Source organism: Engraulis encrasicolus, chromosome 5, assembly GCF_034702125.1.
Source record: "Engraulis encrasicolus isolate BLACKSEA-1 chromosome 5, IST_EnEncr_1.0, whole genome shotgun sequence".
NCBI classification, from domain to species: Eukaryota; Metazoa; Chordata; class Actinopteri; order Clupeiformes; family Engraulidae; genus Engraulis; species Engraulis encrasicolus.
This window is the reverse complement of record NC_085861.1, coordinates 17,946,378-17,961,834: the sequence shown is the minus strand read 5'-3', so window position 1 is coordinate 17,961,834 and position 15,457 is coordinate 17,946,378. Positions and strand designations below refer to the sequence as shown.

Genomic DNA, 15,457 nt, shown 5'->3' with positions numbered 1-15,457 from the left:
GCTCAGTCTCACCCAGCTGACGTCGTTGTCCCTCTCTCTCTCTCTCTCTCTTCCTCACTCTCTCTCGCTCTCTCTCTCTTTTCCTGTTTACTCTGAACAGCTGAAGCCCACTCTTTCCCAGCTCCACGCCGACCTCAAGTCTTTCGAGCATCATTTCGAGTGGCTGCACAGAATCTCACGGAAGCACCAGCACGCCTCCATACCCAAGCTGCTCGAAATCATCTCACAGATCAAAACTCTGGTCAACTCTCTGCAACGTCAGGTAGGGCTTCCTTCAGAAATCTTTCTCCTAATCATTGTAATGCATTGCATGTCTGTCATTAAATAAATTAATAAATAAATACAAATTATTAATAGTAATAAAAAATATACAACATGATGGTAAAGAAATCTCTTACAGTTATGAGTCAAAATGAGACCCGTAGATGCCGCAGAAAAGACAGAATGTCCTGAACTAAAAGTGTTCTTTGGTCTCCTTTGTTGTTCCTCCCCGTAGATGGGCAAGATCGAGGCCCCCCGGATCCCCCTTCCCTCCCCATCTCTGCCACCGCACCCGGCCTTCCACTGGGAGGTAGTGCAGTCCTCCCTGGAGCTCCTCCAGCAGTTCCGCCTCTTCTGTGACTGGGCCACGAGGGCTTTCCTAACCTTGAAGTCAAAGGTTCAGCAATGATGAGGCGGGAGGAGATGAAATCTCTGCACCATCACTGTCTGCTCTTGTCCAACTGTCATCACTTTAAAAAAAACATGGCTCTGTTTCCTGGCTTTGCCGCATCCATCACCAAGTCTGCTGTCTCAGAACATCAGTACAACATCTTTGCATCAGTAGTAGAGTTTTGCACCGTAATTCAGATCAATGTGCGGTTTCCTATGAGGATCTCATATTTGAATAACTGAACTGTGCAATTGGATTAGCGTCAGTTTAGATGGCATGATTGACCTGTACGTGAACATCACATCACCTCTCCGGTACTGGCTGTTCGTCTATGGAGTCAACTGCAGCACGCATAATCTGAAGCACCACGACCACCGCAGCAAGACATCCCTTTAACCTTTGACCCTAGAGACATCTCAGCCAATGGCACGGCTTCGTTCTTATCGCCAGCAGTGGGCCATTACAGTTGCCTTACTCCTTGGTTCACCTTCTTGTTTCCCTTCACATCTTTGGTCATAATTGTTATTTTTATTTATATATTTATTTATTTATTATTGTTAGTTATTTATTGTAATGTGTAATTATTTATTTGATTTTGTGACATGTTGTTTCAAATTTGCTGTCAGTTCAAGCTTGAGGCATTGAATCTCTTTTCATCAACTTGTTCTTCTCAATTTCCTTTTTAGAGTGTTTTTTTTACTTAGAAGAGAACATTCTATGTAGCACTTCTGTATGTTAAACTGTCATAGTAAATTGATTGTACTTCAAAATTGTTCGTTAGGAGGGGGGCAGAGGAGTAGCCATGTCAAAAGGTTACTTTGCTCTGCCACTAGATGTAGCAATAGTTGGGAGTTTGATACAGTGCCAAATGCCATTATGTCAAATATGTGTAGCACTGAACCGTTTCACATTATCTGTTTTTCTTTCCTCCTCTTTGCACAAAATACATTGAGTTTGGATCAAGGGGCAGTTTAATTTCAAGCAACATCAAAATCAAACTGAAGCCTTAAAATACTATGTATTGTGACATTGTGATACCGTACTGTACAGTGTACATATATGACAGAATGTAAGATGCTGTACACAATGCAAATGTGTATGATATTGTAGTTTTCTATGATATAATTTCCTGTACCCCCTGTACAATTCTATCACTATAATTGTGTCGCAATATCAATATTAATATTAATCTGAGTTTAGTATTTTGATACAGTATTTCTTATTTATTTTTTCATTATTATTTATTTCCATTGCAAATTCTGAAGTTTGTTTTATACTTTTATACTTAAACTTATTAAAATCTTTAATGCTGCAATTATGTCTGTTGATGTCATGTTGTTTATAATAGAGTACTACTCCCATCATGTTCTTCCAAACCTGTGGAAGAAGGCCTGGCCAAAGGCCTACTGAACACTGGGCAGCTGCAATATTCTGGCACTTGACCACTCTCTGCTTCTCAAATTACCTTGTGCAGTTCTACTGTACAAGTAACAAGTACCTTACAATTAACATTTTGGTGCAAAGACCCTGCCTGCTAGAACCTTTAAAACTAGGCTATCTTGTCTGCTGGAGTATTGGACAAAAATACATTTCCCACAATCCTTTGCTGAAAGACTACACGAGTTTCAAATAATTATTTTGTGGTCTGGCTTTATTGCTTGACCAAAAAGGTTAATAATTTCGTAAGAGCAATGCAACTGATTGATATTTTTTAAAATAACAGCTTTGGTGAAGCATGGAATTTACTTTTATTCATATTTAGACTCACAGATCGGTATGAAACACGTATCAACCAATGAGAGTCGTGGAGTTCGGGTTGCGCTAGACCAATGGCTAAAGCTTTTACTGGGAGGTTACGGCAGGCGGATGACTGCTGGTTAGTATGTGCTCGAGATTATTGTAAAGGTTGTATGGAGTAACACTGCGGTTCTCTATCCGTTTCAAAACATAGAAAATATCAGCTGTATAATGTAAATAACACTGAATACGTATCCCGTGCAATTGTGCACACGCAAATCCTCTATCTGTTGTCTGACGCACTGGAAAATTAGACGGATTGAGGGTAAATTTGACTCGAGAAGGCCGATTTACAACTGGACATCATCCACTGGTTTTCTGCAGTAATCCAGTGATTATCGAATTGGCTTTGTTTCTGAAGGTGAGTGCACATGTTTGATTTAGCATTTGGTCTTTGAGAAAGATTATTACCTGACACAACAAGACATGGGCAGACGGATACAGAAAGCAGGGTAGGGAGGGAGGAGGGGAAATACTAGGGAGGAGGTGGGATTTAAAGGGGAGGTGTGTTAGTGTTTTGCCGACCCAATTTGGGTTTAGTTGTGAGGGATGCTTTCAGGATCTGTAAATCAGTGAATAGTGTACAGCTTTCCATTCCCATTTACAATCCAACAACACTAATATATTAGAGTTCCAATGGAAATTATGTTTTGAAATGGAACTTCCCTCACCCAATCAATAGGGCCCTAATATTGAATTTATTTAACACAGATATTGAAAAAGCTGTTTATTCATTATTTACAGGTGGATTTTATGACCAAACATCCTCTGATGAACACTTGGGTAGCGAGCTATGAAGATCATATCAGACCACCAGCTGGGAATGGGACACCACTAACAATAGTAGTCTCAGCCATGAAGAAGATGGAGCCAGATTGCAAAAACTAATAACCAGCAGGCTCCCATTTGCCGACTCCGCTCAGCTTGACCACCCACCCCCACCCACATGACGATGGCCAATTCCGTGGCCACGCTGGTGGTTCAGACGGATCTCCTCCCTGCTCCGACCTCCTCCTCGCTCTCCCCGTTCCCCTCCCTGCTGGCTTCAGCTGAGGATGTGGAGGACGGTGAGAGGTTGGAGGAGGAGAAGGAGGGCTCTGGGGAGGTGGTGCTCACCGAGATCGAGATGGTGTCCTCCACCTCGTCTCCAGTGTTGACGACGACGACGGCGGCGGCAGCTGCTGCCCCGAATCCCGAGCACCCCTTCCAGTGCCTAGACTGTGGCAAGAGCTTCAAGTGGTCCTCCAGGCTGGCCCACCATCAGCGCAGTCACAACAACGAACGGCCCTACCGCTGCAACATCTGCCCAAAGGCCTTCAAGGGCTCCTCTGCACTGCTCTACCATCAGAGGTAATGCCATGGGCCACTCTGAAGAAGACCGCCATTTCTGATTATTATCAATTCACTTTGCCGTATGGCTTGCTCATTTTCGAGACGGACACCATTTCCCAATGTCAAGTGTTCAAGCCTTGGTAGTGCGTGAAACGCCCAGTGATTGGATACTCTTAGGTGAAGTCCGCTGAGTATCCAATCACTAGGCGTTTCACGCACTACCAAGGCTAGAACACTTGACATTGGGAAACGGTGAAGCGATGGCTAGGGATGGGGAAAAAACAAGGTACTTCTGGCAAAATCCTTGTTAAAGAGGTTCGATGGGTGTCTGAAAACAGGTCACTGAATGTTAATACATTAGGTTCAATGGCTTCATCCAAATATTTCTCAACTTACAAAGATGACAAATGACAAGGATTTAGTGCACTGTGGAAGAGGACATGGACGTTTGCCACAAATTCACGAAGAAAGGCGTTAACATTTGGCATCCTTCGTGGAGCTGAGTATTATTTATCCAACATTAGTCATGGACATATTGAGTATTGTGTCGTTTGTTTATCATTTCTGCTATACAACCAGCACTGAGGAAAGTCTAGGGGGACTGAAATGTTTGCACCTTTCTTTTCTTTTCTTTTCTTTCCTTTTCTTTCTTGCACTCTTCTGGGCTCCGCCAAGTAAAAAAACATGATTTGAAAAAAATAACTCTGTTTGAGTTGATCATTCTGTGTGCGAGTCCCCCTTGCAAACAGTCAATGGTGGGTCATTCCACGCCAAATCAACAAGTGCCCGCGCACTTGGGTCTCAAAAAATTCTGAAAATATTACTGAGTGTACCCATGGTACTTAAGAGAAACACTGTTACTTTATTTGAATGTAAGATGTATACTCTCCATGTTACAGCCAAATTCACTGGGGGAGGGGGGTGCCCATTTTGTTCACACTCTTTTTTTTGTCAAAGTTCACAAGCCCGTAGCTCAAGAACTAAACCATGTAGGAAGCTTAAATTTGGCATGCTGGTACATAGATAGAAATAGTTTGTTGCAGAACTGTCAGTTTTGGTCTGTATGATCTTGCATCTTCATAGAATTCCCTCAAAGACGATACAAATTGTACTGGAGTTTTTGGCTGTGCTCTGTTTAGGAGTTCAGAAGACATATTTGTGCCCAACATAGCCTCGTGATTTTTTCCCCTTGTAGATACAAGTAGAAACACTCCCATAAAAATCTATAAATAGAAAGGAAACCCCATCAGTGTTTGACCAGAAGACCTCACAAGTCTGACAAATCATTTTGGGTGTCATTTTCAGAGCACCAGAACACCTTGTGGGATTGTCCACAGATTTTTATTTTATTTTTTTCTTCATTCTCCACAAAGTCTTCTTTTTAAAAATGCCAATGAGACTTGTCTTATGTGATGTTTTCGTTGTTAATTTCCACCCTGAACATGGGCAAAATGCAAAAAGAGAGCAACATGATTTCTATAACATTTAATGTAAAGACTAAATAATAAAATGCAAATTTTGCCCAGACATGATCACCCGAGAGTCCTTGTGCAGGGGTGCAGGTATCCCTTTCAATTTCAATGATTTCAGGAGCGTTCAATGTGGGAGCAGGTTCGCACACCAAAAGAGACAGTAGGTCAGGCACAAAGAGTCATGTTGTTACTTTTTTTGACCAGCAGATGGCAGCGGACGAAACGCATAGAAAACATATTGCTCTCAATGTGCATGTTGCCCATTTTCAGGTTGGAAATTAAAAAAGAAAACATCACATAAGACAAGTCTCATTGGCATTTTTAACAAGAAGAATTCATGGAGAATGAAGAAAAAAATAAAATAAAAATCTGTGGACAATCCCACAAGGGGTTCTGGAGCTCTGAAAATGACACCCAAAATGATTTGTTAGACTTTTGAGGTCTTCTTTTCAAACACTGATGGGGTTTCCTTTCTATTTATAGCTTTTTATGAGAGTGTTCCTACTTGTCTCTACAAGGGGAAAAAATCAAGAGGTTATGTTGGGCACAAATATGTCTTCTGAAGGCCTAAACAGAGCACAGCCAAAAACCCCAGTACAATTTGTATCATCTTTGAGGGAATGCTATGACGATGCAGGATCATACAGACCAAAACTGACAGTTTAGCAACATACTATTCCTATCTATGTACCAGCATGCCAAATTTGAGCTTCCTACATGGTTTAGTTCTTGAGCTACGGGCTTGTGAACTTTGACAAAAAAAAGAGTGTGAACAAAATGGGCACCCCCCTCCCCCAGTAAAATTGGCTGTAACACGGAGAGTATACATCTTACATTCAAATAAATTTACAGTGTTTCTCTTAAGTACCACGGGTACACTTGGTAATATTTTCAGAATTTTTTGAGACCTAAGAGTGCGGGCACTTGTTGATTTGGCGTGGAATGACCCTGGTGTATTTGACTACCGCACCAAAACCAAAAGGACTTGTGTTAAGTTAAGAGCGCAACTCATTTTGTGCTAAACTCTGCTATACAACCGCACATCAATGCATGTATATTCAAATGACATTATTCCTTATAATCACAGGTCACACTCCGGTGAGAAGCCCTACAAATGTGACGATTGTGGCAAAGCGTTTAAGCGCTCGTCCCTGCTGCAGGTGAGTCATAGCGTGTGCCATGCTGCGCCGCGCCGCTAAGTGCTCTTGAACAGTGTTGCCAGATTGGGCGTTTTCCCGTCCAATTGGGCTGCTTAGGATGGCTGTCTGCGGGTAAAAATGGCATTTAGAAGAAACAAAACGCCCAATTTTTGGCCATAGAAATCAATAGAATTGGGCGGGATTTAGTGCTTCCAGGCGGGTTCTGAGAATTTTTTGGCCTGGAAATCCTAAGCCTCATCTGGCAACCCTGCTCTTGAACTGGGCCACATTCTGCCTGCCTTTTCATACAGCAGCAACAGCAACATGTTTATATAGGTCATGGGTGAAGCAAAAAAAAAAAAAAAGAAAGAAAGAAATTGGCCCGAGAGCATGGAAATGTTTGCACACCTCTGGAGAGAGAGAGACCTCCTCTGAATCCAACTGCTAATTGCAGGCTGGTGGACTGGGGTGGAGAGTGGCTACACCCAAGACTGAGCGCAAACAAACTCTCGTTGTAATTAGCAACTGGCCCCAGGAAAAAAACATGCTTTCTCTCAAAGAAGCACCCCCAGATGATACTGTGTTAACTTAGGAGTATGACATGCTCCTGAGTTAATTGTGGCACTGCATTGCATAGTCTGTTGTACTGTTGTTAGACACGGTGGTTTGGAAGAAGAGGTCAATTACGAGGTCACTTACTGGTCTGTATTTTTCAGGTTCACCGCAGTGTGCACACGGGACTTCGCACCTTCCAGTGCCCCTACTGCCCGCTGACCTTCAAGTGGAGCTCCCACTACCAGTACCACCTGCGCCAGCACACGGGCGAGTGCCCGTACCCCTGCGACAGCTGCCCCAAGGCCTTCAAGAACTCCAGCAGCCTGCGGCGGCACAAGAACGTGCACCTGGGCCTCAAGCCCTACGTCTGCACCGTCTGCAACAAGGCCTTCACGCAGTCCACCAACCTGCGGCAGCACATGCGCGTGCACACGGGGGAGCGGCCGTACGTGTGCAACAAGTGCGGCCGCAGCTTCACGCACTCGTCCAACCTGGCGCTGCACCGCGCCTCGCACCTGGAGGACAAGAGGAAGGCTGGGCCGGGGGTAGGCGGAGAGCACGCGGGGGAGTTGGGGGCTTTGCCGGAGGGTGTGAAGGCCGTGGTGGTGGGTGGTGGTACGGCCACGACGGAGCTGAGTGCGGTGGGAGTTGGGGTCGGGGTTGGAATGGGTATCCAGGACATGGTGGGGTTTGTGGGGCAGGATTCAGGGCTGGGCGTCGGTGTCGGGGAAGTGTTCCTTACCCATCACACCTCCACAGGCGTCGACTGCGCTGGCCAGACCATGCTCACGTTGACTCCCACCACTGTGGCTTCAGCGTGCGGCTCTGAGCAGCACGTGCACGTGACCACCACAGATATGGGCACCAGCGTGCTACTGTACAGCTGCGGAAGCTGCAACCACACCTTCACGTCGCAGGGCGACCTGGAGGAGCACCAAGCACTCCATCTGGCGGCCCTGGGGCACGGCACCGCCGCCGCCGCTGCTGGGCTGGGAGGCGTAGACGGGGCCGTGGCTGGAGCTGGGGCCCACGAGGCGGCCGGCGTAAGCCTGGTAGGGGCTGGACCCCTCCTGGCGGACTTTGAGGAAGTGGTGGAGACGACCACGGTGGCGGAGAGCGGGCAGGGAGCCGCAGAGCTGCTGGGCCTGACGGGGGGAGCGGAGGGAGGGGTTGGTGGGCAGGCTGACGGTCAGGCTCAGTTCGAGCTCCTCCAGGGCTTCACGGAGGTATCGCAGCTCTCCTCGGACGCCAGTGTGCCAACGGACGTGACGGGAGGAGGAACAAAGTGCACGTACTGTGGGAAGAGCTTCAAGACCAGCGGCGGGTTGACGAGGCACATTGCACAGGTAGGATGCATCATGCAGGGACACAAAGAGCAATTCAGTGTGTCGTTGTTTGACGATTGAGCCCATCTCTGTAAAATCCAGTGCCTGAACCTACTGTATATTGAAAGCAAACAAATATGGCCCAACCGTGACTCAGTTGGTAGGGCACTGTGCACTGCTATGCCGGGGACCCGGGTTCGATTCCAGCCCGAGGTCATTTCCCGGTCCTCCCTTATCTCTCTCTCACTCACTTCCCGTCTCTATCTCACACTGTCCTGTCATGTAATAAAGGCATAAAGGCCCCTAAAAAGAAAGCAAACCTATAATAATGTTTTTTTGACGTGTGCTCTAGAATTTTTTTCTACATATCCAGCACTGCCTGTAGTCAGCTTGAATTTTCCAAATCTGGCCCTTTTCAGCCCCCACCAGGTGTCAATACATGGGTACAGTGGAGTGGATTTTGAAGCAGACGTTGGTGCGTTAGAATCTCACAATCATGTGTCAATAATATCATTATCACCTACCTATGTACCTGTACCTGTGTCATTTTACACTCTGTTCGATGCACTTGTTGGGTGCCCCACCTTGAACGGCAGCAAGACTACCCTAATTTCCCTTTGGGAATACTCTACTCTGGGGCGGAGCTATAGGGAGGGCTAGCAGGGCATTTGCCCCGGGTGCCCAGGGCACTCTTGCATTGGTGGTGGGGGCCCTATTGTGACCTTAGCAGGCCGTATAGGGGCTCCTATAAGTGTTTTGCCCCTGTGGCCCCATCTGCAGTTGTTCCGCCAATTGTTTCATCCATGTCCTCCTGATTTGCCCAACACTGCTCCATCGCTTCCTCATTTTTATTTTATGTATTTATTTACACATGGGTAGTGCCTCTTGAGGTGTGACGTCTCGTTTTCAATAGGGTCCCCTAATTCTTCTGTCATTCTTCTGTCCCCCCTCTCCTAGGCCCACTCCACCCCGGCCACGCAGACACGCACCCAGTACAACTGCTCGGCCTGCGACCGCTCCTTTCCCCTGCTCTCCTCCCTGCTCGCCCACCAGTACTGGCACACGCCGGAGCAGCGGCTCCTGGGCGAGGCGGAGGCCGAGGCGGAGATCGTGTGCCCGCCGTCGCTGCCCGTGTCCCTCGAGTCCTCCTCCGAGACGGCGGCGAAGGCCGAGGACGGGGTCGGGGACGCGGGTGGGGACCAGGTGGAGAGGGAGATCCACGTCAGCCTTATTGCTGTCACGGAGGAAGGGGAGCAGCCGGAGGAGGCCAAGCCTGCCACCAGAGGAGCGGGGAAGGGAGGACGGAGAGGGGCAGTCACCAAGGACACCACCAATGGTGACACTGGTGAGACATGCTACAGTTTTTAGATGCGTCCCAGCATCTCTATAAGAGGGTCTGTCTGTCCGTCCGTCCGTCCGTCCGTCCGTCCGTCCGTCTGAAACGCATTCCTTCAATTGTGTCTGAAACGCATTCTTTCAATTGTTCCTTCATGTGGCCACAAGGCGGCAGACTTGCCATTTTGGACCGGAGCGAATGCGTGCAAGCATAGCCTTTCTAACCGGATGCTAACGTTGGCGAAAAGTAGCCTAGCCACAGGCTAACTGACAAACGTGAGGCCAACAACTCAGCCGATCGTGATGTACGCCACAAATAGACCAATCGACCTCATATTTAGACACTACAATGTTGATTTCTGCCTTCGATTTTCATCAGTTAAGAAATCTAGCGTCGGATTAACACATTATTAAGGTAGTAAAGCGAGTTGCCGCCATGTTTGTTTTCCAGAATCACCACCCGGGTAGAGAGCTCACGTGCAGCATTCTGGGTAATTGAGTTTTCACTGCTTTGTGCCTTGACGGTGAAGCTGGTATTGAAAAAAAAGTCCATACGCGCATGATTCACCCAAACGGTTTTATTTATTTATTATTTGTCGATGTTTAGATTCTTTCCCACATGCACATACTGCTGAAATGGCGTGATACTAAAGGTTGTTAGGCCTAATAAATGTCTGGTAATTTGTAATGTTCACTTCATCTAGGCTATGTGAAATTTCAAATCGTAGCCTATGGTTCTTTTCCAAATCCAATAATGATGATAAGCTTATTATACCCTAAACTGCAAAAAATAAAGCCATGTCTCGCCATTTTGCTGCCTTGCTGCCTGCCACAATATTTGGAGTGTCCATGATGACCAATAAACAAAAAGTACATCCTCGGGGGGCGTTGACAGGCTAGGAGGAGGCCAGGGGGGGCGTTTGGGGGGGGGGGGGGGGATGGCGTAGTTGGAACTGGCATAGAGGGACGCATCTGTTGTCCGCCTGTCGGCCTTGTTTACATTTAGATGCTCTTTAGTAAGTAGTCTGACGCATCATTGCCAGTTTAATGCTTGTGGTGGTTACCACTCAACAAAGATTTTTTTTTTATTGTTATGCGACAGCTTGCTTGATTTTAAGTCAAAGTCTAAGAAGGTTTGGATGAGCATCCTGAATATATTATTGATGAGCAGCAGCAGAGCAAAACCCAGCTACACATTACAAATTAAGTGAAATACTTCACACTCTCATGCACAAGGGCTATTGAAGGCCTCTCAATAATTAGTGCGCCTCATGTTGTGACTGAAGCATGAGGATAAAGAGCAATTGAATTCAAGTATACAAAAAGTTGTATTTGTTAAGTAGGATTAGCAATTGAAGAGTTCAGATGCAAAACCCCCTAACTCCATTTCTGAAGACCTGCACTTCTATATTTTTAGAGATCTCTGTTGTTTTGGTTTGGTTTACATTCATGTACTTGATAATACATATAAATCATTATATTACATATTTAATGCAATTTTGATAGCTTTGTATTAAATAAAAATGAATTAAGATTATTTTCTGAAAAGGCACTTAGGGGGTTTTGCATCTGAACTCTTCAATTAGCAATATCATGCTGTGATATTAGAGTCAGAGGAATAGAGAAATTCAGGTGACATTTTAGATTGTGACTAATTCCAACGCCTCCCTCATGGTTCCAACGCCTCCCTCATTCCAATTCTAATTCCAACGCCTCCCTCATTCCAATTCTAATTCCAACGCCTCCCTCATTCCAATTCTAATTCCAACGCCTCCCTCATGGGGGCTCTTTGATTAAAGCAATAAGCCACGAGAGGCCATGAGTTTGTGTTCGATTTATAACGGGTAATGGGAGTTGGGGCATGACGCGAAGCGGAGTGCCGTAAAACTCCCCTTAGCCATTATAAATCAAACACAAACCCACTGAATCAAGTGGCACTGTTGCACTGAATCGCTGACAATATTTATGTAAAAAGTAATAACAGTAATAGCCGTAATAACAATTCATTTGCCTCGCGTCATTCAGTTGAGGAAGTGTTTGATTACCACAGCAACGTTCATCGCGCTGCCAGGCAAACTTTGCAAAGACGTTTCATTCCTGTATGCATCTTGCCTCGTTGAGTTTTTGCAGTAATCACACTGACACCCCAATCAGAATTGGTGCAAAGATATGCTCTTCTTGCAGACTCCCTACCCCAACTGCAACAGATTCTCATTATCAACTTAGACGCGTCGGCCAACTTAGTCGCGCATACTGTAGAATCTTAATTTGGAATGGTGTGTGTTTATGCGCGATTTACAGCGGCTATCAGCCAATCACAATCAAGAACCAGATCGTACAGTGTTTGATTGTCTGTGTTTTGCAGAGCGCCCGTACCGTTGCTCGGAGTGTGGGAAGGCCTTCAGGGGCTCGTCTGGCCTGCGCTACCACATGCGCGACCACACGGGAGAGAGGCCATATCGGTGCACCGAGTGTGGCAAGAGCTTCAAGAGGTCGTCTCTGCTCTCCATCCACCAGAGAGTGAGTGGAGTGACATCTTCTTTTCAGCAAAGTTTGAATTAAGAATTTGTATTTGGGTCATTTCACATGAAATCAGACACTTTGGGTCCCGACCGACACAGATTTTTATTAAATCTTAGTGTGACTTTTAAGTGGCTAGGTAGAACCCCATAACTGCATTTTCAAGAATATGGCACTTATCTTAAAGGAGAATCTTACTAAGGACTATGTTTAAGTATGTCTATTGTCCATCCTTGATTATGTCAGTCAATTTAAGTCACAAACAAATGGTTATGATTTCTTCTGACTCAAATTACACAAACAACACAGCACACAACAGTTATCCACGTATGATTTTAAAATGGCCAATATCTTGTCTAAACCAAGCATACGTCATTTGAGTCATTTCAGAGATGATGTGACTGAAATAAGTTGTAGTAAAGTAGCAATAGAGTAGTGTTGGAGGATATATCACCCCACCTTACTCTGCCCAAATTAGCATTTTGTGTCAGATGACGCACAAATTGTGTTCAAATCCGTGTCAGTCGGGCCCCAAAATGTGAAACAACCCATTTTATTAATTGTTACATAATAACTTTGAAGAAACCATATGCATGCACACCTTAAAACTTTCTCTAACTAGTGGCTTTGTAAATCTTTCCCCTTGTCCTGTCTGTCCTTCATGGTCAGGTCCACACGGGCGTGCGTGCCTTCCAGTGCCCCTACTGCCCGCTGACCTTCAAGTGGAGCTCCCACTACCAGTACCACCTGCGCCAGCACACGGGCGAGCGGCCCTACGTGTGCCAGGAGTGCGGCAAGTCCTTCAAGAACACCAGCTGCCTGCGGCGCCACAGCCAGCTGCACTCGGGCCTGCGGCCGCACGCCTGCTCCGTCTGCGGCAAGTGCTTCTCGCAGACGTCCAACCTGAAGCAGCACGAGCGCACGCACTCGGGCGAGCGGCCCTTCCAGTGCGGCCAGTGCCACAAGAGCTTCACGCACTCCTCCAACCTGCAGCTGCACCTGCGCACGCACTCCTCGCGCAAGGACTACCGCTGCCAGCACTGCGGCAAGGAGTTTGTCATGCACTCCTACCTGCAGAGGCACCTTCGCACCCATCAGAACAATTTAGCGGATGGAGGAGGGGGTGGGGGCAAGGAGGGGGCACCGGGCAGTAAGGTGGGGGGAGGTAGGGGTGCGACAGGTGCTGGTGGTGGCGTTGGCTCAGGGCAGACGACGCTAAGTCTGAGCGTGAACGCGCCCGGGGGCCTCAGTTCCCTATTTCCTGATGGCTCGGGGAACAACTCCACGCTGCTGCTGTCGTCGTCCAACCTGGACATCCCTCCCAACACCTCGCAGAATTACTTCATGATCCAGACCGCCACGGGGCTGCAGCTCATCCCGCTGTCCAACCCCACGCCCACTCAGCAACCACCGCCTCCTCCTCCTCCTCCCCCACCCCCTCCCCCTCCTCCACCACCTCCACCACAACCGCAGTCCCAAAACTATGTGCTGCTCCAGTGCCAGTCCGCCAACGGCACCCAGCCCAGCCTCATCCTGGTCCCCACCGCGTCGTCCGCCCCTGTGGCCTCCGAGCCGCAGCCCCTGTCCGTGATGCAGACCCTCCCCGCGCTGCAGCCCGCCCTCCAGGCGCACATCCCCCAGTTCCAGACCGTTCAGACTCAGCCTCGCTTCATCTTTAGTGCACCAAGCAACGGCACCACCACGAACACCCAGGTAGTCACGACGAACATGAACCCAGTGCCGCGAAACTCTACCACGCTCACCAGGCCCATATTGGGCAAACTCACCAGCACCAGGACGGGCAGGAGTAGACGTGGTCGGAAACCCAAAGCGGTGGCGGCGGCGGCGGCGGCGCAGAACCAGACACCAGGTCCGGCGGCGGCAGTGTCCCAGTCGGCAAACACATCAGCAACTGCCGTTGCCACACCACAGACTACTACTGTTAGTGCGCCTAACGTTAGCATTAGCGAGCTGTCTGTTCAGACGGCAAATTGTGCCAATCAGACATCAGTGCCTCCTCCAACCACCACCACTGCCTCTACAGTGGACATGGTGGAGCCCAAGGCACTAGCCGTGCATGCAGATTCCACAACGCTCTGCAGTCAGGCTCCTCCTGTGGCGTGGACGGACCAGAATACAGCTGCTGAGTCGGACACAAAGCCTTCGCACACGTTGCCACAGGACAGGTTTGTGCTCTGCTTTGAGAAGGACTTGGGCTCAGAGGTGAAAAAGGAGGAGAGTGGCATAGGAGAAGGGGTGGGTGGAGGGAGCGGAGGAAGAGGAGGAGGAAGGTCCTACGTGTTACAGTTTGGCAGAGAGTCGGAGCAAGACGGAGGAGGTGTGCATGATGGCGGAGGAGGAGGAGGAGGAGGACGACGAGCGGAGGAGCAGTCGTACGTGCTCCACTTCCAGGCCGACGAGGGAGAGAGGGGGGAGGGAGAGGCGGAGGGGAAAGAGCAGGACGGCGGGATGGTGTCGCTGAACCTGCTCCAGGACTGGGGAACAGCTGACAGGCAGGCCGAGAGAGCGTCCGGCCTGGAGCAAAGTGTCCAAGGCGAGGGTGAGTCATTCATTCTCCACTTCCAACCAGCCGAGGCCCACCAGGACGGAGCGCAGCCAGATGCCGGATACCCTGAGGCCCAGGGCCATGACATGGGGCTTTCCTGCCCCGCCGCCCAGGCGTTGGTTCCACTCGGTGGGCAGGAGGTGGTCTTTCAGCTGGAGGAGGAAGCCAAAATGGTCGGAGGCGTTGGCGACGGTGGCGGCTCGGGGGGGCCCGGGGACAACGTCCAGATGATTGCGCTGATCGAGGGAGAGGGGGCCGGGGCCAGGGAGGGCGTTGGCGGCGGCGCCTTCGTCTCTGGCGGGGGAGTGGAGGGAGGGGGCAGGGAGCAGATGGAAGGCATCTTTCAGCTGGAGGGAGGGGAGGGCATTGTCATCATCGAGGTGAGCACCAGCAGTCTCCGAGATGGGGCCGCGGAGGGAGGGCCAGGGGTGACGTTAGAGAGGATAGAAGGGGGGAAAGACGTGAACGATCTCCGGGACGTCTCAGTGGGCGTTATCCCTGAAGCGGAGAACCTGCATGGGCAGAAAGATACAGATCACGGCAACTAAGAGAAAGAGAGAGAATGGGAAGGGGAGAAATGTGTACTTTTTGTTATATCCCTAAACCTTGTTTTTTCCATATCTAATGGTATGCCTTATTGCTTGGATCACACCGTTTTTTTTTTTTTTTCACGACTCGCACACAATGAACACTGACTGCACAGAGTAGCCTAGTAGTTAGTGGGTGCATTCCAATATGTGACCTTGCGTCCTCCACTTGTGCTT

The 15,457-nt window shown here is 48.4% G+C and overlaps 2 protein-coding genes across 2 annotated transcripts in view; both read left to right on the top strand.

Moving 5' to 3' along the window:
• Positions 1-1,146, top strand: part of il11a (interleukin 11a) — a 6,969-nt gene extending 5,823 nt beyond the window's left edge. The window contains exons 4-5 of the mRNA XM_063198788.1: positions 101-262; positions 497-1,146. Coding sequence (XP_063054858.1) covers positions 101-262; positions 497-670 — 336 coding nt within the window. The 3' untranslated portion in view covers positions 671-1,146. The remainder of the gene's footprint in view (positions 1-100; positions 263-496) is intronic.
• A 1,369-nt stretch (positions 1,147-2,515) lies between these two features.
• znf628 (zinc finger protein 628) lies at positions 2,516-15,241 on the top strand. The gene is made up of 7 exons (XM_063199824.1): positions 2,516-2,810; positions 3,194-3,799; positions 6,341-6,413; positions 7,109-8,293; positions 9,230-9,617; positions 11,973-12,127; positions 12,797-15,241. Exons 2-7 carry the CDS (start codon positions 3,396-3,398, stop codon positions 15,239-15,241), a joined length of 4,650 nt encoding a protein of 1,549 aa, XP_063055894.1. The 5' UTR covers positions 2,516-2,810; positions 3,194-3,395.
• Positions 15,242-15,457: the final 216 nt, after the last annotated feature.

Excerpts from the sequence above, each read along its gene's own strand:
- znf628 (XM_063199824.1), top strand. The coding sequence starts at position 3,396 with ATGACGATGGCCAATTCCGTGGCCACGCTGGTGGTTCAGACGGATCTC. Across the intron at positions 3,800-6,340 it reads GCACTGCTCTACCATCAGAG|GTCACACTCCGGTGAGAAGC; the intron begins GTAATGCCATGG and ends TTATAATCACAG. Across the intron at positions 9,618-11,972 it reads CACCACCAATGGTGACACTG|AGCGCCCGTACCGTTGCTCG; the intron begins GTGAGACATGCT and ends TGTGTTTTGCAG.